Here is a 25,731-nt window from a genome sequence, read left to right as displayed (position 1 = left end):
ATTTATTGGAGATTTGAAGGTTGTGGCTCAGAATTCAATGAGTCGGTGTCAGCGTGCTAGCTGGGTCAGATTTGCTTCGTCATTAGTCTTGGGGGTATTTTCGTAATACCATTTTTGGAACATCCTTGATGGATCCTTCTACTTCCATCCGTGAAGGTCACTATTGGACAATACCCACCTTTTCCTGTTTTAAACTACAATTTCACAAACCAATCTCATCAAAGGAATTAAAATCAAAAGTCACGAGGCATCTAAGAACGGGAGTGGATCTTCTCCTGAGCTCCTGTAATATCCCGAAAATTTATTATTAATTTATGATGATTTTCTAGAAATTATTAAATAGGTTGTTATTACGTTACGTGGTTCAGGGGTGGAGTGACAGTGTTTCATATGAATAAATTCTTGAAACGTTTTATTTTTTAGGGGTCAAAAAGTTGACTTTTTATTCGTTGGGTTTATCAGAAAACTTCATTCACGAAAGTTGTAGAGCGCGCGGATACGAGTTCGTAGATATGTGGATCACGGAAATCGGAGTTCGTATGACAAAGTTATGGGCGATGAAAAATTGGAAAATTTATATAAATAAGAAAAATTCTGGGATTTTTCATAAAACCCCATAATTTCCGTTTTTATATTTTCCTCCCCTCGGTTTCTCTCTATTCTCTCTCCTCATATCCAACGAAACTCGACCGACCCGACCAAGATTTTCTGGCTTTTTCCGGCGTCCTCCGACCAAGCCACCAATGCAGACTTCTTCGCCACTACCTCCCCGTCCACCCTCTGGTGCTCGACGGTTACGACAGCCGCTATAAGCGGTAGATCGGAGCTCCGTTTCCAACCCGGTCAAAGTTTCTGATTCCGGCAATTTTTGGGGCCGATCCTTATCATTTCTGGATTCCTCTTCTCCTTTAGATCATATCCATACTAGCCTTGAAGGACGATTCAAAGTGTGGAGCGAAAGATCAAGGTTGGAAGACGACTCATATCAATTCTGCAGATCAAACGGATACGATTGATCGATCTAGGCTGAATCTGACTTAGCTCTAGGTATAAAAGTTGTTCCTCTCTTTATTGTACACATTTTGGGACGGTTCGATTAGGGTAGTTTTGAGTTTGGTCCGGCAGCGGTGTGCCACCGCTTGTGGCTGCACTTGGCGGAGTTTCCGGCCATGTCAAGGGCAGTTTCTGGTTTTATTTATCATCTACTCGTTGATACGAGCATTTTGAAATTTAATACGTAATTTTCGGAGTTAGTATGAAATTATTAGGGTTTTTACCCTTTTTGGTTGTTTCGGTTATCGATCCGTGAGGATCCGGTAGTTTGATTGATTTGTAGCTTTGACATATCGATCGTAGGAGTGTTCCAGAGAGTTTTGGTGGTTTCGGATGAGGTTTCACCTCGATTGGCGTTACTTTTGGGTTTTGGTTGAAGCGGGGGATTCAAACTTTAAATTGCTTGTGATTCGTATGCTGAGTTGTGATCTTATTTTATTAGGTGCTTGACAGAGGGTGTGCCATAATTAATATTGTTTCGTTGAAGACGCAGCTGGATTTTAGGTGAATAAATCTCACGTGATTCATTTACGAACGGAATTACTTAATTTTCAAAATTAATTGATAAATTATAAATCATTTTCAGAAATGAATATTTGTTTTAAATGATATGAACTCGATCGACTACGGTTCATACGACTGCGGTTCACAAGTATGGAACATGAGTTTTTAAGCATAAAACTAAGTTTCTCGAGTTTTGTGATGGTGAACTATAGTTGGTATTAGTAGCATTCCTGAGTACATGACAACATAATTATATAAATTAAATGATGCGTTTATGTTATGCAGACTGGAGCTTTGGTGTGGAATTGGTATGGGTTGTGATTGTGATTTTCTTATAAATGTGTGTGGTTTTGTAGAGTATAAGCAAGGTGGTGATAACAAATGTAGTGATTATGATTGATATTGCGGATTGGTTTTGTTGCTATTGATGATTTCGATGAGCTTTATAGTAATTCATATTTCATCAAGTGTTTGCAGTAGATTGTTGGGTAACCCTAACCCCCTACCGTCACTTCTAGAACCTCAAATCGAAGAAACCCTAGGTTTTCAATCTCTCCCCTAGGCTACAGAGAAACCCTAGGTATGTTGGCCCACTCACACTTATTGTGATAACTTAGTAGCCACTTAGCAATACCCCATTAAAAATATGGGAGTGGATCCTCTCCTGAGCAATAAAGTGACCTGAGCTTCCTAAGCTTTCAATCTTGTAATGCCATGTGTAAAAACAACATCCAATGGTCTACAATACTGCCACGTAGTATCTCTACTCATAATAATTTTCCTAGTCCTTTTTAGCCCTCTCCAGACTCCACCAACAAAGGTTGTCTCTCTTAATCTTCCACCCCTACATCTCTGTTATGCTGTTCTGTTAGAAATTGACAGATGAGGAAGAAATAAGCAAATCACGAACCGATACAAAAAAAAAAAAACGTTGCACTCAGAATGAAAAGGACTAGTGAAGTAGTGATTGGATTCATCGATATTTAAATCTCATGAATACCACTACTAATTGGATCCTCATTGTACCTCTTTCAGTATTCAACATTTCTGGGTTTGGTTTCTTTCATTTTATTGCCATCTTATGAATCTTCCTTTTGGTTTGTATGCTAAGTTGCTAACCTCCTCCCTTCTCTCTTATTCTTCTTCATCCCCACATATGTGAAAACTTGTAAGCAAATAAAATCTATAAAAACAAGATGTGGATATGAGAACTTCAAATGGGTTCTTATTCTTATACTCAGTACCCATTTCATTCCAGTATGTTTTACAAAGATTGATAGGCAATATTATAGACCATCAAACACCTGTCATTCTCTTCTACTCTGTACCCATCTCCGCCGGCGAACAGAGCCAAAATCATGTTGGCTTGCTCCGTTGGAACTGAGATGACCGGAGTGAAAACGGACGCGTCGAACCGGTTTGCCACTAAGAGAGTCTCCACCACAGTCGATCTACGGCTGCAATTGCTTAACCACCGATGTGGAGAGACTTGAGGATATAGCGGATGGCAGAGGCTAGGATTTTGGAAACGTCGGAGTCGGAGAGTGACAGGACCCGCCCTGGATTTCACCCCGAAATCCAGAGTGGCCCTGCAGGGCCCACTTTAGAAGAAATTCTACCAAAAAATTTGGCAGAACTTCCCCTTAAAGTAGGCTACCCAAAACCTGTAGGAAAACATTTACACTTCTAAATCATCCATCCTTATTCTCCTGGAGCCACCCTGCTCCCCAAATTACACCATTCCCCAATTCACAAAACACAAAACGCAATTTGAATAACATTAATCCCACAGGTAATCAGAGCAATTCTAATAAAAAGGGTAAACAAGGAAAACCTAATTCAAAGGAAAACGCGGAAGCCATGCTGTTGAATATGCCTCAACTCCATATATGTCCGACCTCAACTAATTTCGCCTGCAAACTGGGCATTTGAAACCGAAGGGCCCAGGGGAAAGTAATTGAAAAACACATCAGCGTGAGTGGACAAAATATACAATTAAATAAATAATTTAAAAGAAAAGAAGTTGTATTACTTTCCCACGGATTTAAATTCATAAAACTTCGATGCATGCAACGTTTATAAAACGTATGTCGTTAAAACTCGGAGTCTCGTGAAAACATACCAGTCCCCGTTGGTTAAGAGAAAATAGGACTAGCCCCGCTAGTCAAAAATAATATAAAAGTAGGGGAAGAAGATAGTCATACGAATGAGCCTCCCAGGCTAAAGTACTCCCATATACTCCCGTTATATACCCACACGCCACAAAGTGTAGCGATTAGGATACTGGGATTCAGCATTACTGTCACAAAGACAGTAACCAGCGCTACAAGGGCGGACGGGCTTCGGTGATCCCATCACCTCACCACAGAGGCGGACATATCAATGCTAGCATGATAAATAATCACCCAAAGTATGGCAAAAAGAAAATCCGAAAACCACATAAATCCATAAAGCTTCCCCCAAATTCTCACAGTAAGCCGAAAATATCATCGACGTGTCCCACACGCCAAAATTATCTCAAATCAATAGCAGAAAGGCGAGATCAAATTATAAATCGCAATTCAGAAACAAAACCGAAACAAGAATCATCAATAAGGCATTCCCAATGCCAAAACCGAAAGTCGATAAATAAATAAGAAAATGACAATAAATCAACGGCGTGTCCCACACGCAAAAATATTCTCGGGTCAATGATGGATAAGCAAGGAAGTTCAATAATGAACTAATATTCCACTTTAAAATAAATACCATGGAAAATATTTTGTTGAAAAACAACATAAATCAAAGTTTCGAATCCGAGCATAACAAAATTAATATCCGAAATTCACAACCGGAATAAATCGTAATCACTTCATGAAAATCATTATTGAAAGCAAATCCGCGAGATAAACCGAAATCAAATTCCGAAATCAATTCATATACTTGAAAAGTAATATGTTAATTAAATAAAGTATTAATTCAAGAAAATAAACGCATGCATCATTATTTAAAACAAAAGTCCACTCACAGTACTATTCCGACGATCATATATACTAGTTCCTTCATCGAGTAAGAGTTCAGTATGTCGCCCATTTTTGCTGCCGAAAATTGCCTGAATCGGCGCCGGAAGATCTCTCTCTCTCTCTCTCTTTTTCTTTCTGGTTTCTGTCGTAAAGGATGGGGAGTCTCTCTCTCTCTCTCTCTCTCTCTCTCTTTCTTTCTGGTTTCTGTCGTAAAGGATGGGGAGAATGGCTGGAAACCTTATAATTAAGGTGTGATGAAATGACCAAAATACCCCTCACACGAAAATATCCATAACTTTGGCATACGAACTCCGATTTATACGTACCACACATGCACGTGCTCGGTTTAACGTCCTCTACAACTTTCATGGAGGAAATTTTCTCAAATTTTGACTCGAACAAAAAGTCAACTTTTAGGGCCACTAAAAGTACTGAAACGACAGTATAAGTGAAAATAAAGGTCGTTTACAATCCAAATGACTACCGATTTACTAATTTCAGGTTCGGGACGTTATAAAGAGGATGAAAAAAGATGAACAGAAGAGAGAAAGAGTAGACTGAGAGAGAGAGAGAGAAAGGAAAAAATAGAAAAAGAAAAGCTAAGCCTGTTGTGGGCCATTGGATCCAATAAAATCCACGTGTCACCATCTCTTTCAATGCTTAGGTAGCTCTGCAGAGAGCTTTGCTCAGGAGAGGATCCGGGTCCTAAAAATATACATCCTATTTAACAAAATACCTAACTTCGTACCTAACTTCGTTTTTCTTTTTTCTAGAAGAACAAAATACCTAACTTCAATTTAGCGTTGTCCTCTGCATTTATTATCTTCTTATATATTCTTTTTGTTTTTCTGTAAGCATTATCAGTCCTATCCGAACTTGGCTTGCCAAGTTTGAAAGAGAAGTAGTGGGTTTTGACTATAAATAGCATTTTGTTTTAAAAGGAGGATCAAAGGATTTCACTCCTACCTCCATGGTGACTCAAACCCATGACCTCGATCATAGGTAATAGGTGCTCTAACCACTGTGCTAACACTACTTCGTCCACTATAAATAGCATGCTTCTTCTCAATAAGTACATATCATTTTATCTACACCCTCCATTTCTTTTATTCTTTCTTCACTCAGGTATGCCTTTACCAATATACGGCTTATCCATAGCAAATATTTTATAAATCTTTCTGCTAATAGTTTTTTTTTTGGGACAAATTTTATTAATCTGAATTCTATGGTATCTGTTGCCCTTGGTCAACTTTTTTATATGCATTCATATCTATATAAGGAGGGATGTTCTAAATGGGACATTCTCAAACTTGAAATTTAAGAACCTTCATATTTCTATCATCTAATTCAACAATTAAACAATTAAAGCCATACATCAGCAAAAGTTAGTATATTGAAAACTTTTTAGCTATTTGATTCCTAGCTATGATTTTCATTTCAATTTTATCTGATAGACTGCATTTGTTTGCACATTTTAGATGACCATTATGTTGTGTAATTTGCTAATTTTTACAGAGAAGATTTTTGCATATGAATCTATAGAATGACTAGTTTCGATCGTTGAATTATATTTCATAGTAGACGGAAATAATAAAAATTCTTAAATTTTTTAATTTGAAGATATTCTCTCTAAAACAAGAGTACTACATATATGAGTATAATATATTAAATTGTTACGTAGGTTGAAATTAATTACCTATTTTTTCAGTTCAATTGTGTAGATGTTATCAGAAATAATTAACCCTAAAAGCTTTGCCCGTCAGCTAATAATAGGAATTTATTTATTGACCTTTGCATATTGGAAGGGTGGTTCTAGTTGAACCTCCTAATTTGCTCTTTGGATCTCCCATCCCAATTTTTTTCAATAAACTTCCTATTTTGTCCTTGTTTGTATTTTACTTTTTATTTTATTTTATTTTATTTTTTTATACCTCCTATGATACATGCAGTTCCTTTGAACATCAATTTTTTTTTTATCTTTGTCCGGTAAGGAACTATATACATAGAGAGGAGAGGAAGGATTAATATATGACCACACTACCAACTTTAAAGTCTAAACTCTATACATGGCATGAAGGGCCATCGACAGTTTCGTCAAAAGGGATAAATACAGGCATACAGTAGAGTATTTAATTGAGAACTATAAGTGCAATTGTGTTGGAGTACAGAAGAAGGGCCAAGCTGGAGGCTACATTCTCAACCCAAAAACCCACAAAAATTTATGGATTCTTGAATAATTTAAAACCACCTGCATATCTCAAGTGATGTAATATACTCTTTACTCGTTTTTCTTTTCCTCTTTAATTTCTCATGGCTACGGAGTTATGAAGTGCATCACAAATTTTGAATAAAAAAATAAAAAATAAAAATTTTATGATTCATAAGAGAGTATTTTAGAATAATGACTCTTGCGTATCAATGGTATTCATTCGTGGGTAAAGCTATGATATGTTAACATTTCTCATATATCAACTATTTTTACCACTTTAAGGACTCATGTTACCACTTTGAGGACTAATATTACTATTTTAAGGACTCATATGGTAAACTAAGAAAATTTACCACTTTAAGGACTCATGTTACCACTTTGAGGACTAATATTACCATTTTGAGGACTCATGTGGTAACTAAGAAAATTTACCATTTTAAGGACTCATATTACCACTTTGAGAACTAATATTACTATTTTGAGGACTCATTTGATCACTTTTAAGGCAATTGTGTGCATGTCATACGTTAACACATTGTAGAATTTTCCTTCATTCTATATATTTGGTTTTTTTTTTTTTAAATTATAATAGAGGGTTAAAATAGGGATTAAATTTGGATAAAAATTTAGATAGGTCCAAAGAGCAAATTGGGAGGTCTAAATAGAACCACCCTATATGTATATCAAGGCAAGAACACAGCGTAAGTTTTTTCATCAAAAAAAAAAAAAAACGCAGCATAAGCTTAAATCAGAATAAACTAAAGGAATAGGGCTTTTAGGTTTGCATTTTCGCCTTTCATTTGCTTTGATGTTCTATTTTTTTTTTTTTTGGCCAACTGCTTAAAAGCATTGTCATCTGAATATCATTGTTGGACTGACTTCCGTAAAATTAATTTACTTATCTCATAATTTGTGAGCTTATCTGACACATTATCAAGATACAATTTTCTATAAAAATAAATTTTTTTATATATGCACTCATTATAAAATCCCGTGAACCTGTCTCTAACTTATCCAGCAACGGCAAGGACGTTTAATTGGCTTCCAAAACATGAAGAAATCTGCAATTGCTGCAGTAATACTCCTTCTGCACCTTTTTGTCTTCTCTTGTCAAACTGATCAGGTTCATTCTTTGGCAACTCCATATGAGAATGGTAAATCACTTTATACTTTAATTTATTTATCACAAACTCACATTAAACAAAATTTGATCAGTAGTTTTTCATTCATAAGTAAGAAGTTTTGAGTTCAACTATTTTAGAAATTTGAAAGTTGTTGTATAATGAAAAAAAAAAAACAAATAAAGTTTAAACAGAACATGCATAAATACTGAATAGAGTACTATGGAAAAAAAAATGTGCTTCCGATCTGGTTTTGAACTGTCATTTTATGAAAACCAAAAACCCTCCAGTATTTTCACCAAAAAAAAAAAAAACCCTCCTCCAGTAAAAGTGTAAAAATTATAGTACTAACATAATTCAGTCATTGAAATTAAGAGAGCGTAATCAAATCGATCTCCTGCAGTAAATCTCAGATTACATCAATTGATATCCAAACTGTTATAAATTTGGTATTAGTGTCATTACCTAAAACAACGGCTTTGACAAACCTAGACTTTTTTTAGGCTTGCCTTGAAAAAATATGTAAATAAAAGACAGGCGCCGGAAAGAAACCAGCAGCCCAGCCTCTTCAAGAAAGCTTTGCTTATTGTTGGTGAAATTACAATAAAATTATAATTTCTATATGAGAAACTCGTTGACAACAGGCTGAGGCGCGGGTATCTCGCTCTCTTTAAGGAGATTCAAGCCATCTGCGGAACAATGCCGGTGCACCAGAAATCTCTTGACTTGTCCCCTCCAGGATACAACAGTCCAACAACAAGTTGTGTGGCTCACACCAATCTGCACAAATTGGAGGAACCCAAAGCTCCACCAAAAGAATACCTTTCTTTGGCCAAAAAACACACAAGACACTTTGGGGGATTTTGGAAAGAAAATTGATGGGCGAATAGTAGTGTTTAGTAACAATATTACGTAAAAGCAATGATCTGTTTGAGCATGCAACAAATGGTGCTATTTATAGGCTCTTAGGACACTCCCTACCATTAATAGGGTAGTAACCAAAAGCCATAGGTTACAAGAATTAAAACCCAAAATAAATCAAAATAAAACACCATGAGTTACAAAATAAAATTCAAAATAAATTCTGAATTTAAACACACAAATAAATTCATAAATTAAACACAAAATAAATTCACCCAAATTTAATTTCAATAATAAATAAAATATTAAAATGTAACAACATTCCCCCACTCATTTTAATATTTTTAAAAAAAATATAAACCAAAGTTACCGGCCAAAGACAAACCATTATGCATCATGAAGGTGTGCTCTGCATTGAACCTTCACTTAGTGAAACAGTAATTCCTACTCCAGAGTTGATAGTGGTCTCAGACTTGAACTACAACTGCTTAAGGGAAAATAAAAACTACTGCTCACACATAATAATTCAGGTGTTAATATGAGCTTTATTAGCCAGCACGTTACGGCCTTGTGCTTATCCCGGTTTTCATGAGTATATTTCAAGAATAAGCCCAATTCTTATAGAGAGCGGCCCCACTCTCACACTCATATAGGTAAAATCCGTCAAGGATGCTCTTGTAACTATAACATCCCACTCATATGAGCTACATATTTTATTAAGAGTTTTAAGTAAACTCAGCCTTCATATACGTTACAAGATTAATGCACTTACATCATAGGGATGAGTAAGAAAATATAGTGCATTTTTCTTACGGCCACCTTATGATTCGTTTTTCCCATTGAACCCAGTTTTTAGGATCTCTAATCACCGGGTTGGGTGTCCTCATATATGGCTCATGACGATATGGGCTTCAATCCCATCCCCCCTCAATGTATTCCAGACCTTATCCCTTGCCAATCCCTTAGTTAAAGGATCTGCAAGATTATCACATGATTTAACGTAATTCACATTAATAATTCCATCACTCAAATATGATCTCACAGTACTGTGCTTTCTTCTTATAGGTCTGGATTTACCGTTATAATAACGGTTATTTACTCTACCAATAGCTGCAGTGCTATCACAATGAATCAATATATGTGGTATAGGTTTTTCCCACAAGGGAATTTCATGCAATAAATCTCTCAACCAATTTGCTTCTTCACTTGCTGAAGCTAGAGAAATAAGTTCAGCTTCCATGGTTGAATTAGAGATTATTGTTTGCTTCTTTGATTTCCAACAAATAGCACATCCACTTAATGTAAAAATATAACTAGTGGTAGAGAGAGAATCACCTGACAGAGTATTCCAATCGGCATCACAAAAGCCTTTAAGTACAGCAGGATATTTTTTTATAAAATAATCCATAATTTTTAGTACCAAGCAAATATTTCACAACACGCTCAATTGCATGCCAATGTTCTTTACCTGGTTTACTTGTGAACCTGCTAAGTACTCCAACTGCATATGCAATGTCAGGTCTAGTGCAGTCAGTTGCATAGCGCAAACTGCCAATTATGCTAGCATATTCCTTTTGATTAATCACATCATTTTCACTTTCAATAGGAAATAAGTGAACACTAGAATCAAAAGGAGTAGATACATGCTTGTGGCCAACATAATCATATTTCTTCAAAATTTTCTCAATATAATGTGACTGATCAAGAAAAATACCATCACATGTTTTTGTTATTTTCATGCCCAAAATAACATTAGCCTCACCAAGATCTTTCATATCAAAATTGCTCTTAAGCATAGTTTTTCTCTCATCAATTACATGCAAATTTGAGCCAAAAATTAACAGATCATCCACATAGAGGCTAATAATAACATGTGATTTTTCCAAGATTTATAATATATGCATTTGTTACATTCATTTGATTTATAACCATTTCCAATCATGCATGAATCAAATTTTTCATGCCACTGTTTAGGAGCCTGCTTTAAACCATAAAGGGATTTAGATAACTTACATACCTTGTGCTCTTGACCAGGTTCTATAAAACCTTCTGGTTGGTCCATATAGATCTCTTCATCTAAATCACCATTTAGAAAAGCTGTTTTCACATCCATTTGATGAATAATCAAATCATGAATTGCAGCAATAGCAATCAATAATCTAATAGATGTAATCCTTATAACTGGAGAAAAAGTATCAAAAAAGTCTAGATCATGTTTTTGCTTAAAGCCTTTAGCAACAAGTCTAGCTTTATATTTGTCTGCACTTCCATCCGGTTTGAGTTTTTTTTTCTAAGGACCCATTTATATCCAATGGTTTTAAAACCTGTTGGTAAATCTACTAATTTCCAAGTATTATTAGAAATTAGAGACTCCATTTCATCATTCACAGCCTCTTTCCAAAAAATTGCATCTGGTGATGATAAAGCTTCATGTAAAGAAATAGGATTTTCCTCAACATTATAAACATAATAGTCAGGGCCAAAATCTTTTTCAACTCTAGCTCTCTTACTTCTTCTAGGTTCATTTTCATTAGTTTCTTGTATATGCAAATTAGAAGAAGAAGAACTAGGTTGTGAAAAAATATTTTCTCTAGATTCTTGACCCCCACTATTTTTTGATTTAAAAGGAAATTTTTCTTCATGAAAAATTGCATCACCAAATTCAATCACAACATGATTTTCAACATCAAGAAATCTATGGGCTGTACTATTTAAAGCATATCCAACGAAAACACAAGTAGTAGCTCTAGCACCCAATTTTGGTCTTTTAGGGTCAGTTAACCTCACAAAAGCTAGACAACCCCAAACTCTAAGATAACCCAAATTTGGTTTATGTCCCTTCCACACCTCAAAATGTGTAATTTTTGTATTTTTATGTGGCACTCTATTCAACATATAACAAGCAGTTAAAACTGCTTCACCCCAAAGATTAGAGGGAGCATCTGAATTAATCAACATGACATTTGTTAACTCAATCAAAGTTCTATTTTTTCTTTCTGCCACACCATTAGATGCAGGTGAATAAGGTGGAGTAACTTCATGAACCACTCCTAAAGATTGAACAAAAGTATTGAATTCAGAAGAATCATATTCTCTCCCTCTATCACTTCGGAGTCTTTTAATTTTTCTACCGAATTGATTTTCAACCTCAAGGAGGAACTCTTTAAATTTAGCAAGAGCATCACTTTTATTTTTCAACAAATAGACACGAGCATATTTAGAACAATCATCAATAAAAGTGATAAAATACCTGTTACCTCCATGAGTTAAAATTCCCTCAAATTCACACAAGTCTGTATGAATTAATTCCAATAGCTCGGTATTCCTTTCAACATTTTTGTGAGGCCTTCTAGTAATTTTTGCTTTACTGCAAGTCTCACATTTTTCAAAATCTTTTTGCATTGAAGGAATTAAACCCAAGCTACTCATGATTCCCACATATCTACTATTTATATGACATAAACGTGCATGCCAAAAATTCAAAGAAGAGAGCATATAAACTGAAGTAGATGTTTTATTATTATTCTCAACATTCAATTTGAACATGCCATCACATGCATAACCTTTACCCACAAATACACCTTTTTTGGTGATCACATATTGGTCAGATTCCATAGTTTGTTTAAAACCAGCCTTATTAAGAAGATAACTAGACATCAAATTTTTTCTCATGGAGGGTGTATGCAACACATCTTTCAAAGTTAGCACCCTACCAGAAGTAAATTTGAGTTCCACCTCACCAGTTCCAAGCACATGAGTAGTATGTGAATCTCCAAGCATAACTGTTTTGGGCTCCTTAAAAGGAGTGTATTTCTTGAACCAATCTTTATCATAGCAGATATGCCTATTAGCACCACAATCTGCCCACCATCCTTCAATACTTTGAACCATATTTACATCAGTTATCAATGCCACATATGGTTCTTCAGTGACGTGAGCTTGAGGAACAGCCTCACGTTTCGATAATTGCAATTTCGAGCAATATGCCCACTTTTGCCACAAACATAACAACAAGTATATTGTTGCTTATTTTCTGAAGGAGGATATTAGTTCTTATTCACATAGCTTGGTTTGCCTTTATTCTGTTGGTGAGGTTTACCAACTTTTTTCATATTTTTCTTCTTTGGCTGCATAAGAGAATTTTTATGAAAATGACCATTGGGCATATTATTATTGGAAGATACTAAATTTACCTTGGAGGTGTCATTGTTTGTATCTTGCATAAGAACATCTTGACCTCTTACTTCCTCCTCAACACGGGTGCGAGTTGTCAATGTCTCCAAGGAAATCTCATTTTGTTTGTAAAGCATGGATTTTTGGAACTCTCTCCATGTTGATCTACAAAACCTCTCAACATTTCTTTGAATAACAGTGAGTAGTTTATTATAATCATAAACATTACATGAGAAATAAGTCAAGAGATAAAAAAGAATAGTTATACTCATCTTTCTCAAGTAGAGATCTCCCATATTGTCAAACGGTTTCTCTTGTGCATGCTCCATGTTGTTGAATCTCCTTAAAATTGTTGGTGAAATTACAATAAAATTATAATTTCTATATGAGAAACTCGTTGACAACAGGCTGAGGCGCGGGTATCTCGCTCTCTTTAAGGAGATTCAAGCCCTCTGCGGAATAATGCCGGTGCACCAGAAATCTCTTGACTTGTCCCCTCCAGGATACAACAGCCCAACAACAAGTTGTGTGGCTCACACCAATCTGCACAAATTGGAGGAACCCAAAGCTCCACCAAAAGAACACCTTTCTTTGGCCAAAAAACACACAAGACACTTTGGGGGATTTTGGAAAGAAAATTGATGGGCGAATAGTAGTGTTTAGTAACAATATTACTTAAAAGCAATGATCTGTTTGAGCATGCAACAAATGGTGCTATTTATAGGCTCTTAGGACACTCCCTACCATTAATAGGGTAGTAACCAAAAGCCATAGGTTACAAGAATTAAAATCCAAAATAAATCAAAATAAAACACCATGAGTTAGAAAATAAAATTCAAAATAAATTCTGAATTTAAACACACAAATAAATTCATAAATTAAACACAAAATAAATTCACCCAAATTTAATTTCAATAATAAATAAAATATTAAAATGTAACAACACTTATTGATCAAGACAGATTTTATAGTTGCATGTTTAGGGAGAACTATTGTATATACTTTACAAATAACCACTTCTCTTACCAGCACTTATCATAACAAAATTTGTTCAAATCTTCACATTCTTCAGATTTTAGCTACATGAAGTTTGTGCGCTATGCCACCGATCTACCGCTAGAAGAAGAATACGACTACATTGTAGTTGGGGGAGGAACAGCAGGCTGTCCATTGGCAACAACTTTATCCGAAAAGTATTCAGTATTGGTTCTAGAAAGAGGCAGTGTTCCTAGTGCATATCCAAGTGTCTTGCGTGAAGAAAAGTTTGCGAGTAATGTCATGCAGGAAGATGATGGTAAGATCCCAGCTCAAAGGTTCACCTCAGAAGATGGTGTTCGTAATGCAAGAGGCAGGATCTTGGGTGGGTCGAGTATGATCAATGCTGGTTTTTACTCCAGAGCCGAAAAGGAGTTCTATCTCACATCTGGAATTGAATGGGATATGGATATGGTTTATAAGGCATATACTTGGGTCGAAAACACCACCGTATTCCGCCCGGTTAATGTGGAAACTTGGCAATCTGTTGTGAAAGAAGCCTTATTGGAGGCTGGTGTTACTCCGGACAATGGATTTAATTTGGAACACATTCCAGGAGCTAAAGTTGGGGGTTCGATTTTTGACAGTAATGGAAGGAGGCATGGAGCTGTTGAACTGCTTAATAGAGCAGAGCCAAACAACTTGCAAGTTGCAGTTCATGCCACAGTAGAGAGGATCATCTTTTCTTCCAATGTGTCAAGTAAGACGTAAATCATCTATGACCTTTGCACTTTTTAAATTAAATGTGGAATATTTCATACGTAGAAAATTGCAATTAGGGTCAAACAATATACCAGACTGACTTAATTCTAATTTGGAGCAGTACCGAGTATAATTGAAACCTAGTATGGGGTTTTGACCCTTTACACTAATTTTAGGGATTTTTCCCCCTTACACCACTCACTTATTTTTTTCCTATAAGTTGTTTCCTAATAACCGATTAAGTTTTTTTTTTATCTATTTTAAATTTAATTTTGAGACTATTTTGTCTTCACTCCTTTGCCACATAAAGAGAAAAAATGGAAGAGGGAGAAGCCATAGAAGACATCGCGTGATGTCGGTTGCCGGACCTCTATGAAAACCTCACTGACCCCAAAGGGGTCGTCGGAGATCTTATAGGTCACCGGAGACTTTTATTGCCCCTCACTAAAAGTTTATTTTATTGGCGGGGGGTAGTAAAAATTTATTGGAGGGAAAGGGGACTAATCTTCTTACAATTTGACAGATAAAACTTTGATCGAGGAAGAAAATAAGAAGATTATATCAATTCAAAACCTTTTATTGGGGGCCGATAAAACCAATAAAATTTGGGCATTTGAACAGAGGACTAATTTCCTTAAAATTAGACAAATAAAACTTTAATTGATAGAGAAGATGATAAGATTGCATCCACTCAAAATATTTTATTTTGGGGCAATAAAAGAATTTTATTGAAGAAAAAAACTCTTCCAAAACCCTACTGTTGATTGTAGCTTAAGCCTTTCCACAAAGCTAGTGCTTAAGTAGAAGTCCTTTGGTGGACATTCGATCGTAATCACAAGTGCCCCCAATAACTTACAAGTTACAATCACCATTCAAAATGATTGCCCCTAGGCCTACCTTTCCTTTGTCATTTATTAGAAGCACCATAAAGTACAAATGAACATTCAATCCACCCAACCCCGGCGCTCCATTTAATTCAGGCCCAAACTACCCAGACCGCTGCACCTCACTGTTCGACAGTACACGAGCCCGCCCTTTCTTCACTTCTTATGCTCCAACAAAATCCTCCTACCATTTAGCACATTAATTGTAGTGTAATTTGCTGCGTCGATGTCCCATGTTTGTCATGCTTAATTGCATTCCGGTCCTTCCAAATTCACCAACTAATCAAGTTAGGGTTTAATTCTTTGTCTTCTTTCGTTCTGTTAATTTTTAGTTAATGAGAATAAAAATCTGTTGGTAGGATAAGTGAGTTGATTTTGGCAAATTTTAGTGCTTTAGGTCAAGGCCCTTAAATTAATTGGTGGTCCACGCATGTATGATGGATATATATTGCCCTTTAATTCGCAAATATCACAAAGATTGCCTCCAGCCCTCCACCAGCAAATTGCTCTATACGAACCTAGGATTGGAATAAGGAGGAATATAATTGAAGGCCTGCAGAATTTTGATGGGAACTAGGAATCCTTGTTCTTCTGCTCGTTCTTCTTCTTTTTCTCTTTTTAGTTCTTGTTGATTTGATTTTCCAAATTTTAATTTTGTTTTTATCTTTTAATGAAGAAAAAGTTTAATTTTATATTAGAAATATTAAATGCCATGTAATTTTCACATCACTTAGTGTTGTGTTGACATCATTCAAACAATAAATCTGAACCATTGAACACTTTAAAATCTAATGGCTCACAAGGTGTGATAAAATTTGTGTAAAATTTGGTGTCCCTTGATCCAGACATATATATATATATATACACACACACACACACACTAGCTTTTTTCATACATGCTCTGCATGTGAATAGTTTTTTATTTAAGAAAATAAATAAAATAAAATAAAATAGTTATTGTAGAGAGAAAATAGTGAGAGAGAAAAATGGGGATTGTGGGATTTTTTTTTAAATTTTCTTAATAAAAATCTATTATGTAATTGTCATATTTACCCTTGTGATTTAATTTATTCTCAAAGTTTTTTAATATTTCAGGATTAATTCTGTCAAAAATTTCATATATATATAGGGCTCTTCCACTAAGAGATTCATTTTTTTATATCATTTTAAAGGATCCCTTGTGGGACCCACTTTTTGATCGCATTTCGATATCTTGAACGTTCAGTTTTTAAGTCCTCATGTATAGATCATTTCTACAAATTTTCAACCAAATTGATGATCGTTAATGTATCGAATTAGATTAAATCAATGGATGAACCGAATCTGTCCAACCTGAATAGTTAATGTTCATAATTGTAAATCGCAGTTATGAAGGCCTTAGTGATTATCAATTTGACTGAAAATTTGCAGAGGTAATATACTCATATATACCTAAAAACTGAACAGTTGAGATGTGAATATGTAATTGAAAATTGGGTCTAATGTGCGATCCCTTAAAATGGCAAAAAAAAAGGATCCCTCACTAGAAGAGCTATATAAACACAGACACACAGAGGGAGGATCAAGAAAGGACCACCTTAAACTTGAAAAGTGAGGATGTTTCTATTTTTATAATGTATTTTAATAATCACAACCATTCATTCTCTAGTTACCTACACACATGAATCATACAAAAAATTAGTCAAATAAAAAAACGTTTAACCATTTGATTAGCACAATATTTGTTCTAACGGATTACATTTGTTTAAACAATTTTGAATAATCAAATGATCATGGATTTGGTTGATTTTTTGTAGACATCATTCTTGCATAGGAATCTAAATGATCAACAGTTGAGATCATTGAATTAGGTTATATACTTGTGTAAAATAACAAAAATCCTGAAATTTTTAAAGTAAGGAGATCGTTTCTGGAACGGACAGAAAATATTCTTCTCCCACCCCCAAATCGCACACACACACCCCACTTAATTTAACATCAATATTCACACACACACACCCACCACTTAACCCAACATCAATGTTATGCTCTAAGAGCACGAACACCTAACACCTATATACAAGTGCGAATGTGATTTTGTCACTTTTCATTATGTAGTAGTTCTCATTTTTACTTTTCTGATATTTATTTATTTTAAATTTCAATAGCTTGAGATATTAATGAAATGTACGATGTGACCTAGTACAGGTTGCTCTGCCACAGGAATTATATACAGTGATTCTGACGGGAGGTCACACCGGGCATTTGTACGTGGTAAAGGAGAGGTTATATTGAGTGCTGGAACGATTGGGAGCCCTCAACTTCTGCTACTCAGTGGTGTTGGTCCTCAATCCTACCTTTCGTCTCTTAAAATCCCGGTCATCTACCCTCAACCCAACGTTGGACAGTTTATGTTCGACAATCCTCGTAATTCCATAAACATTTTGCCCCCATTTCTACTTCAGCCTTCATTTCTACAAATTGCTGGAATTGCAACTGATTTCTACATAGAGGCTCTCTCTTATATCGTGCCAAATAATTCCAGCAATGTGACTTTGGCAAATATTGCTTCGAAAGTACCTGGACCCTTATCATATGGTTCTCTCCGGTTGCAATCATCTTCTGACGTGAGAGTCGGGCCGAATGTCAGCTTCAACTACTTTGCACATCCGGCCGACCTTGCTCGCTGCGTTAAGGGACTGAGAAAGATTGCAGACTTATTAAAGACAAACTCGTTGAAACCATTTAGGTCCCAAAATTCTTCGGGTACGGAAGGTTTTAACTTTTATGGACCATCTCTACCTACGAACCAAGCAGATGATGCTCCCTTTGAAACCTTCTGTCGAACTACAGTTGCCACATTTTGGCATTACCATGGCGGATGCCTTGTGGGAAAGGTGGTCGATAGCAGTTTGCGAGTCATTGGGATCAATTCATTACGTGTTGTTGATGGTTCCACATTCAATTTCTCACCAGGAACCAATCCCCAGGCCACCGTTATGATGTTAGGCAGGTATGTTATATTCTTATGATTTTTTGGATTAACTACGGCCAAAAGATACTCTTGACTTCCTACCACCTAGTTTAAAAGGAATATTTATAAAGTTTTGGTATTTTACACCAACATTTTATGTGCTTGGTCAGGTATGTTGGCCTTAAGATGCTGCAAGAAAGAGAAGTTAATTGAGGGTTTAACTTTATGATTAAACATCTCGAATGTATGTAATTCTATGATCAGAAGATTAAATAAATGCGATGTGCATACCAAGTGTACTCACGAACTTAATACATCACTACTTAATATACCATTTTACATTTGTCTAGTGAACTGTATATATTTATATGATATTTATTTATTTATTTGGCTAAGAAGGACGAGATATCATTAATACCAAAGTCAACACAATACATGCAATAGTTTCCATGTATTTACGCTCTAAATTAATCAGTGATGAAATAGTTAAGGAGAAATCAATTCCACTCACTGGTACAATGAAACTCATTTACTCAAGAAACTTACAAGAACACCTAGTCTTCAGACACCATCAATTTATTCTTTATTTCTTTAAATTTATTCATTATTATTTTTTTGATTAATATTGTATGATTAATCTCATTATTAATTATTTAATTAATTAAATTATAAGTGTAACACTCTTTTGAATTAATGAATTATTAAATTTGAAGTGTGAATAGTAGATTGGCAGACAAATTGCTTTTCATTAGTGGATTGTGTAAGCTACATGCATTTGCTAATTGTGGATGAATAGTAGATTTGTTGTACCAGTTTGGTTGCCAAACCAGCAATTGCCCTTGGTTCATGGGTGCATTTGCTCTAAGAGCAACTCCAACAGATTCCCTATATTTTGATTTTTCTCTACTTTAGAGAAAAATAAGCCTCTTTTGCTCCAACAGATTCCCTATAACTATCTCTATTTTAGGGAAAGTGAGGAGAGAGAAAATCAAATTCCTTATATTTACAGCAAACTCCAAAATTTTAAAGAAGAATATGGAGATTTTATAGATTACTGTAAACTAGGGAATCTGTTGGAGTTGGAAAAAAAAATAGGCTAAAGGTTTGACTTTTACTTCTCTATAATACAAAAATTATAAGGAAACTGTTGGAGTCGCTCTAAGTCTCTTGAGTAAAATGTTGTAGGACTGGAGAAGCTCCTAGTGGACCTATGCTCGAAAGGAAGAGGAATGGAGTTGTGCTCCAATAATGAAGAGTGGTGCCTTGTATCGCCATTCCCAATGAACATATATATGTTGTTGTTCTTTTCTTTTCCTTTTTTTTTGTGATTTTTTTTTAAGAAAACCATTTAGCAACAAGAACTAATACGTTGTTATTGGTGGGACTGTAGAACCTTGAACCCAATGCCGGTCTTGGAGTCCTTGACTACTGCAAGCCAGTTGTCGAGTTGAGAGCTGATGAGATGTGAAATTCCAACGATCAGAGAGTGATGTCTAAATATAAAAGCTGAGATCTAGCTTTATTGCTGTCGGGATTTTTTGAGATGAAAATAAAATAGCCCAGGTACCCTCTTCAATCCTCTAACTATAAGTTACTTATGGAGGCTTAAGAAACACAGAGAAAAGTGAGAGCTATTTTATTTGGCAAATCAGCAACTACACTTAGTTCATGGGTGCATTTTCTCTAAGTTGTAATCTAATGATATAGCTTATGTATAGAACTAGACATTGCACAAAGTTTTACTGATATGCAGCTATACATGTGTGCATATATAATTATGAAAATTGATCAGAGTTTAAAATTACATGTGAACAAGCTATTATTCAATTCTGTTTATGGATAAGTTTGTATTTAAATTCAAAATCTGTGCAGTTGATAAGCAGTTGATGGTTTGATAAAACAGTTAAGCAAATGACAATTTCTTTATGGATGAAACTGTCATGCAAAGCCTCTATATGAATGTCATACTTGTCCCTTTTGAAACACGAGTTCTTTCTCAAAAATTAGTCCCATTACTAAGAGAAAGTCAAGGTGGATTCAGGAGAAGACTGTCATGGACAATGCAAGTGCATCAAGTAAGTTTCTGCATCCATGTTCTTATGTTCCTGTTTTCTGCAGATACAGGATTGGTAGGATATTTTCAATCCCGAGTTCAATTACACATTCTGGTAATCTGCAGTAGTTTATATACATGTTTTGATCTAGTATAGGTTCATATCATCTCTATTTTGACTCGATATGTATTTTGGTTCTAACAATTGGTATCAAAGCACCTATATATAGATCATTGGCATGTTAAATAATTTAATTGTATTGAAATTATGTATTCTGGGGAATTAAACTGTTTTAATCCGCATTTAGACATGTATTGCAATATACATATTCAAGACTATATCGTTTAGATATGTGATATCTTATTGTCTGTATATTATTTCAAATGCATATGATCATCATTTATACATTTATTTATCTGTGACCAGAATTTTGACGAGACATTAACATATGAATATGTTGATAAAGTTACTGGTATAATGTCAAATACATTGTGTGCTATCAAAATGCCATATTGTATACCAGAAGAGATTATTTGCATCAAACTTACATATATCTTGAATTCATGTATGCTGCCAAAGTGGCTTCATGTAAATGAGATAAGTGATACAGATGCTTTATCATTTAGGATCACAGATTTATGAAACTTAAAATAAATTTGCTGGACATTTCCAAAGAAATACAGTTCCAAACATTTGGTTAATAAATCTGGTATATATATTAAGTAGATGGATATTCATATATCAATAAAGATTTGTACACCACAAAGGTTGTCAGAGTCTTGAAATTGATAAAATTCATATTACTGTATGTATACATTTCATCCAAGTTATGGGATATTCAGTTTATTCTGGTATTAAGTTACACTAGTTTAATTTGGTTGATCATTTCACATGCAGCTATGCACTTTCCAATGAGTATCAATCAAATTGAGCTTCTGAATGGCTCAAATTTTAAGAAATGGAAAGGTGACATGGAACTGAATCTGGGAATATTGGATTATGATCATGTTCTGAAGGACAATCCACCAGCAGCAGTGACTGAAAGTTCTAGTAGAGAAGCAAGGGAAAAGCATGACAAATGGTACAAGCATATCAAAATGGCACTGATCATGATCAAGAAAAGCATGCATGAAAATGTGAGGGGTAGTGTACCTGATTCAGAATTAGCCAAAGTGTTCTTTGATTCTATTGCAGAAAAGTTTAAAATTTCAGACAAAGCTGAAGTGCAGAATCTGGTTTGGTCTCTTGCAAGAATGAAATTCAATGGGAAGACAAGTGTTAGAGAGTATATAATGAGAGGTTCAGACATTGCTGGAAAGCTTAGAGCATTAAACATGGCCATTGATGATTCATTCCTGGTGTACATGCTTCTAGACTCACTTCCAAGTGAGTATTCTCAGTTGAAGACACTATACAAGACTCAAAAGGAGAAATGGAGTGTGAATGAATTGATATCACTGTGTGTAGAAGTTGAGCAAGAGAAAGAGAAGCAAGAAGGAACTAACATGGCTGTGAATCTGATGACCAAAACTAAGTACAGAAAGAAGTTTGGAAACAGAAACTCCAAGCCAGGTACCTCTGTAAGTACTTCCAAAACTGTTATGAAATCTGATGTTGATAAAATGAAGTATAGACCTGCAGGTGGCATAAAGTGTTTCTTTTGTAAGAAACCAGGTCACTTTAAGAAAGATTGTGAAAGTTTCAAAGCTTGGATGAAAAAGAAAGGTAGTTTTTTTATCCAAATCTGTTTTCAGTTTTGAGTCAAATGATTATGTGCATGACAATTCTTGGTGGTTTGACACTGGTTCCCCTATTCATATTGTCAATTCATTACAGGGATTGTCAGAGATTTCAATCCCAAGAAAGAATGAGACAAGGGTGTGTACTGGGAGTGGCCAAAGGGTGGCTGTGAAGGCTATAGGAATTGTCAAACTCAAGTTTAAGAATAATTATGTATTAGTATTGAACAATGTCTATTGTATTCCAAGTATAAGTAGGAACTTGATTTCTAGATCTCAATTTGTAGCAAACAATGGCTTCAGCTTCTCTAGTAATAATAAAGTTATGAAGTTCTATTTTAATTTGAAATGTTTTGGTGATGCTGCACTTTTGAATGGTTACTGGTGTGTTGATTGCACAAATGTTTCAGCAGAAAATGAAAGCAAAGATATTTTCTTTCTAAACAGACCAAGTTCAAAGAGAAAATTTTGTGATTCTTCATCTTTTCTGTGGCACAAAGACTTGGTTATATTTCAAAACAAAGATTGGTTGAACTAGTTAAACAAGAAATTTTGCCTCATTTAAACTTTGCTGACTTTGAAACTTGTGTTGACTGTTTAAAGGGTAAAATGACAAATGCTAGAAAGACAGGATAAAAAAGAAGTGAGCATTTGCTTGAATTGATTCATATAGACATCTGTGGCCCTTTTCCAGTTAACACAATATGTGGAAACTGCTATTTCATAACTTTCATCGATGATTTTTCAAGGTATTGTCATATCTATTTAATTTCTGAAAAATCACAAACTTTGGAATTCTTCAAAATCTATAAGGTTGAGGTTGAACTGGCATGGTCGTTAAGTCTATCAGGTCAGATAGGGGAGGTGAGTACTATGGCAGGTATTCTGAACGAGGACAACATAAGGGTCCTTTTGCTTTGCACTTGCAGGAATGTGGAATTATGGCACAATACACTACACCATATACTCCACAACAAAATGGAGTCTCAGAAAGGAGAAATAGAACATTGATCAACATGGTTAGGAGCATGATAGTGAGATCAGGACTACCAAAATTTTGGTGGGGAGAAGCTTTAAAAACAGCAAATTATATTTGCAATAGAACTCCAAGCAAGGCTGTGCTAAAAACCCCTTTTGAACTCTGGTGTGGATACAAACCTAGTTTGAATCACTTTCATGTATGGGGCTGCAATGCAGAGATCAGAGTTCACAATGCAACAGATGAAAAACTTGATTCACAATCAGTCAGTGGCTATTTTGTTGGCTACTGTGAAAAATCAAAGGGGTTCAGATTTTATTGTCCAAGAAAAAGTACAAGAATTGTAGAATCACACAGAGCCACATTCTATGATGAAGTCTTCGATAACAATGCTGAAAAGGATATTGAAGCTGATATGGAAACTTCACAAGTAGATAACAATATAGAAGAATGGTTTGTATACCAGGATAGCAGTGAGTTAGCAATCCCAGATTAGAACTGCACCAGCAATTCAACTTTGGATTTAAATCTCATTCCAAATGATGAACAAGCCGAAGTTATAGCACAGCAAGCAGGAACTACAATTCATAGCATGGATAATGTTCAGAATGAACAAATTGCAACTGAGCAGCAAGTTGAAGTACAAAGGCTAGAAGAACAGCAAGTTAATGTGAATGCAGCACCAATAGAAGAAGAACCACATCCTATAGTCTTGAGAAGATCTACAAGAGCTAGAAAATCAGCCATACCAGATGATTATAAAGTGTATTTAACTATAGAAGAAACTGACATTGGAGATGAGGATGATCCAACCTTAGTTGCATAAGCTATGCAGTCAGTAAACAGTGCAAAATGGAGGTTGGCAATGGAGGATGAGCTTCACAGCATGGCACAAAATGGTGTGTGGTCTTTGGTTGACAAACCATGCAATGCCAAGCCTATAGGATGTAAATGGGTATTCAAAACAAAAAGGGATTCAGATGGGAAGATTGAGAGATACAAAGCTAGATTGGTGGCCAAGAGCTATAATCAGAAGGAAGGAATTGATTATAATGAGGCTTTCTCTCCAGTCTTAACCAAAGATGCGTTCAGAGTCATCATGGCCCTAGTAGCACACTTTGATCTTGAGTTACACCAGATGGATGTCAAAACTGCATTTTTGAATGGTGATTTGCATGAAGAAATTTATATGTTGCAACTAGATGGTTTTGCAGAAGATGAAAGCAAGGTTTGCAAGCTCAAAAAATCAATATATGGTCGTAAGCAAGCTTCCAGGCAATGGTACCTCAAGTTTGATAAGGTAATCACTCAATTTGGTTTTTTGGAAAATAAATTAGATGAGTGCATTTATCTTAAGACCTGTGGGAGCAATTTTATTTTGCTTATTCTGTATGTTGATAACATTTTACTTGCAAGTAGCAACATTTGTTTGTTGAAAGAAACGAAAGCCTTTCTTTTGAGTCGATTTGATATGAAGGATATGGGAGAAGCACATTATGTGCTAGGCATTGAGATAACCAGAAACAGAAAGCAATATGCTTTAGGTCTATCTCAGAAGAATTATGTGGATAAAATATTGCAAAGATTTGGAATGCAAGGCTACAAGTCAGGTGATGCACCAATATCTAAAGGAGATAGGCTCCATAAGGGCTAGTGTCCTAAAAATATGTTGGAAGTAGAGAGCATGAAGAATGTGCCATATGCAAGAGTGGTGGGGAGTTTGATGTATGCTCAAATTTGTACAAGGCCTGATATTTCATTTGCAGTAAACATGCTTTCAAGGTTTCAATCAAATGCAGGTCATGAGCATTGGATAGCAGGCAAGAAAGTACTAAGATATTTGAAGAAAACCAGAAATCACATGTTAGTTTACAGAAAATTAAATGAAAAAGAACTGGAAGTAGAGGCCTATACAGATGCATCCTACAAATCAGACATAGATGACTTAAAGTCAACATCTGGTTATATATTTCTTCTAGCAGGTGGAGCCATTTCATGGAAGACTGCCAAACAGACCTTGACGGCAACAACAACTTTTCAGGCTGAATACATTGCCATTTTTGAGGCAACAGGTCATGCATTGTGGCTGAGAAATTTTATTTCTCATTTGAAATTGATAAGTTCTATTGAAAAGCCTATGGTGATTTATTGTGATAATGCATCAGCAGTCTTTTTCTCAAAGAATAACAAGAGGTCCTCAGGTTCCAGAAACATTGATGTCAAGTACTTTGCATTACGGGAAAGTGTTGGAGATAATGAAATTGAAGTTGAAAAGATTGGAACAAAAGAGCAATTAGCAGATCCATTGACTAAGGCTTTACCAGTGGCTAAATTTGTGAAACATGCTGCAAATATGGGCATTACAGACACTGTTTGATGCTGAAGAACATATAAGCTTTATCCCAAAAGTTAGTATTGACTAGTAGTTCTGTTATTTAAGTTGTGATATGATCAATAAAATG

General features: G+C 35.3%; 2 protein-coding genes and 1 non-coding gene across 4 annotated transcripts; 2 read left to right on the top strand and 1 right to left on the bottom strand.

Annotated features, from left to right (window-relative positions):
* Positions 1 to 2,487: 2,487 nt before the first annotated feature.
* On the bottom strand, positions 2,488 to 2,587 carry LOC112201218. Its single transcript, XR_002936674.1, has one exon. It is a non-coding gene; the product is annotated as a small nucleolar RNA Z162 (small nucleolar RNA).
* A 3,078-nt stretch (positions 2,588 to 5,665) lies between these two features.
* Positions 5,666 to 22,634, top strand: LOC112199010 ((R)-mandelonitrile lyase 1). 2 transcript variants are annotated; one of them, XM_040518277.1, is made up of 8 exons: positions 5,666 to 5,684; positions 7,787 to 7,922; positions 13,996 to 14,658; positions 17,732 to 18,536; positions 19,683 to 19,791; positions 19,888 to 20,665; positions 21,449 to 22,276; positions 22,388 to 22,634. In XM_040518277.1, the coding sequence occupies exons 2-5, from the start codon at positions 7,820 to 7,822 to the stop codon at positions 19,744 to 19,746; spliced, it is 1,635 nt and encodes a 544-aa protein (XP_040374211.1). In that variant the 5' UTR covers positions 5,666 to 5,684; positions 7,787 to 7,819; the 3' UTR covers positions 19,747 to 19,791; positions 19,888 to 20,665; positions 21,449 to 22,276; positions 22,388 to 22,634. The 2 variants fall into 2 exon arrangements, with proteins under 2 accessions (XP_040374211.1, XP_024195849.2); XM_024340081.2 differs by lacking the exons at positions 19,683 to 19,791; positions 19,888 to 20,665; positions 21,449 to 22,276; positions 22,388 to 22,634 and adding an exon at positions 18,668 to 18,846.
* Positions 22,635 to 24,935: 2,301 nt separating this feature from the next.
* On the top strand, positions 24,936 to 25,646 carry LOC121052808 (secreted RxLR effector protein 161-like). Its single transcript, XM_040518691.1, has one exon. The coding sequence runs from the start codon at positions 24,936 to 24,938 to the stop codon at positions 25,644 to 25,646; it is 711 nt and encodes a 236-aa protein (XP_040374625.1).
* Positions 25,647 to 25,731: the final 85 nt, after the last annotated feature.

The sequence above is a fragment of the Rosa chinensis genome, chromosome 4, assembly GCF_002994745.2.
Source record: "Rosa chinensis cultivar Old Blush chromosome 4, RchiOBHm-V2, whole genome shotgun sequence".
In the NCBI taxonomy this organism is placed as follows: domain Eukaryota; kingdom Viridiplantae; phylum Streptophyta; class Magnoliopsida; order Rosales; family Rosaceae; genus Rosa; species Rosa chinensis.
The sequence above is the reverse complement of the archived record's forward strand: the minus strand, read 5'-3'. Positions and strand labels throughout refer to the sequence as shown.

Coding starts and splice junctions, on each gene's coding strand:
- LOC112199010 (XM_040518277.1), top strand. CDS start 7,820: ATGAAGAAATCTGCAATTGCTGCAGTAATACTCCTTCTGCACCTTTTT. Junction 14,659..17,731: donor CTTTTCTTCCAATGTGTCAA/GTAAGACGTAAA, acceptor GACCTAGTACAG/GTTGCTCTGCCACAGGAATT. Junction 18,537..19,682: donor ACCGTTATGATGTTAGGCAG/GTATGTTATATT, acceptor AAAATGTTGTAG/GACTGGAGAAGCTCCTAGTG.
- LOC121052808 (XM_040518691.1), top strand. CDS start 24,936: ATGTTGGAAGTAGAGAGCATGAAGAATGTGCCATATGCAAGAGTGGTG.